Source organism: Egretta garzetta, unplaced genomic scaffold, assembly GCF_000687185.1.
Source record: "Egretta garzetta isolate BGI_Z169 unplaced genomic scaffold, ASM68718v1 scaffold92, whole genome shotgun sequence".
NCBI classification, from domain to species: Eukaryota; Metazoa; Chordata; class Aves; order Pelecaniformes; family Ardeidae; genus Egretta; species Egretta garzetta.
The window spans coordinates 129,222-131,147 of NW_009258790.1; the positions used below are offsets into that span (position 1 = coordinate 129,222).

General features: G+C 58.4%; 1 protein-coding gene across 1 annotated transcript in view; it reads left to right on the forward strand.

The window, feature by feature from the left end:
* PTPN23 (protein tyrosine phosphatase non-receptor type 23) overlaps nt 1–1,926 on the forward strand; it is a 38,381-nt gene that overhangs the window by 28,365 nt on the left and 8,090 nt on the right. Inside the window, 3 exon segments of the mRNA XM_035889278.1 lie at nt 641–772; nt 987–1,034; nt 1,333–1,389. Of these exon segments, the coding sequence (XP_035745171.1) occupies nt 641–772; nt 987–1,034; nt 1,333–1,389 (237 nt within the window).

Here is a 1,926-nt window from a genome sequence, read left to right on the forward strand (position 1 = left end):
CGTCTGCGATGGGGACAGGCTGGGAGAGGTGGGGGTGTTCAGCCTGGAGAGGGGAAGGCTGCGGGCAGAGCTGATTGTGGCCTCGCAGGGCTTAACGAGGCTGATAAGAAAGATGGGGACGGACTCGTTAGCAGGGCCTGCAGTGACAGGATGAGTGGTAACGGTTTTAAACTGAAACAGGGTAAATTTAGATGGGATATAAGGAAGAAATTCTTCACTGTGAGGGTGGTGAGGCACTGGGACAGGTTGTCCAGAGAAGCTGTGGATGCCCCCTCCCTGGAATTGTTTGGGTTGGGTTGGACGGGGCTTTGGGCAACCTGGTCTGGTGGAAGGTGTCCCTGCCCATGGCAGAGGGTTGGAACTAAATGATCTTTAAGGTCCCTTCCCACCCAAACCATTCTGTGATTCCAACCCCCTACACGGGGCAGATTTATCGTGGTGACGTCATGATTCCCTGGCTCTGACCCAAAATGCACCTGTGGGCTCCGTGCCGGCCGTTCCGCTGTGCCGGCTGGGTGATCTGAGGCCGTGGGCACAAACGCTGGCCCCGGTGAATCCTCCTTTGCCTTGCTGCTCTCGGTTCCACCTGGGATCCAGCTTTCTGGGGTGGGTTTCCAAACACCCATCCCCCTCTCCGTAGGTGGTGGATTACTACAAAGAGGCCTGCCGGGCGCTGGAAAACTCGGAGACAGCCTCACTGCTGGGAAAGATCCAGAAGGACTGGAAGAAGCTGGTTCAAATGAAGATCTATTATTTCGCTGCTGTGGCCCATGTAAGTTGGGGAGACCAACCAGGGGGGCTGCTTGGCTGCGGTGGGGGGACCTGCCCTTGGCTCCTGCCCCAGCTCGGGTGGCTGACGCCCGCTGTGCTCACCACGACACGACCGAGGAACGGCCTGTGGCTGCTCTGCGGGGTTTTCTTGCCCGTTTCAAAGATCTCTCTTGAATTAAGGAGCTCTGACGCTGCCGATGCATGTTTTCTTACAGCTCCACATGGGAAAACAGGCTGAGGAGCAGCAGAAATTTGGGGAAAGGGTAAGCAGAGCTGTGTCGGCCCATCTCATCCCATCCAGGCTCTGGGTTGTGGCCCTGCCCTGGGAGGGTTGAGTCCTGGAAGGGATTGCCACACTAGTGACAACGGGTATCCGCAGGCTGGGGATGCAAGTGCGTCCCCAACAACTCCCTGCCTCCTGTGAGCGTTTGTGGGTGTCCTCCGAAAGCCCCCTTACGCCAAAGGAAGCTGCAGCTCTTGGGGGCTGGTGGTGGTGGTGGGCCCTGGGTGAAGTGAGGGTGCCTGCTTCTGTGCCAACCCCAATTCCTGGTCTCCCTGCAGGTCATCTACTTCCAGAGCGCTCTGGATAAGCTCAACGAAGCTATCAAGCTGGCAAAGGTGCGTTCCTGCTCCATCTGCTAGCCCTAATTGGTTGGGTTTTTTTTAAAGTTACTGTGCTGAGCAGGCCCAGTGGGATGCCAGCCTGAGAAGATGAGAGCTGGTGGGGTCAGTTTAAAAACTTTCTTTGCTGTTGACTTGGGTTGGCAAACCTACGGTGGCTTCCCAAAGCGTCACTTTGCTTCCCTCTGGGACATCCAGCCAAGCCCGAGGCTCTGGTACCTCCTGGCCACTTGGGCTGCCAGGGCTTTAGGAAGGGATTGGGTTGGTTTTAGTCGTTTGGGAGCATGTGGGCAGCTCCGGGAGGGCTGTGGGTCTGCAGCGCGTGGCTCGGGGTTCCCCACGGAGCCCCCGGTGTCGGTGCTGTGGCGCTTGGGAAGCAGAGGACAGCCCCATGGCAGGGTCTGCGTGTGAAACGGGGACGTGGAGGATTTGGGGCTGCCTACAAGCATCTTTGTTCCTTTCTGGGGCACGAGGAGAGGTGGCTGGCGAGGCCGCTGCTGGCTCGTGGGCACGCTCGGGCTGTGGCTGCAGCAC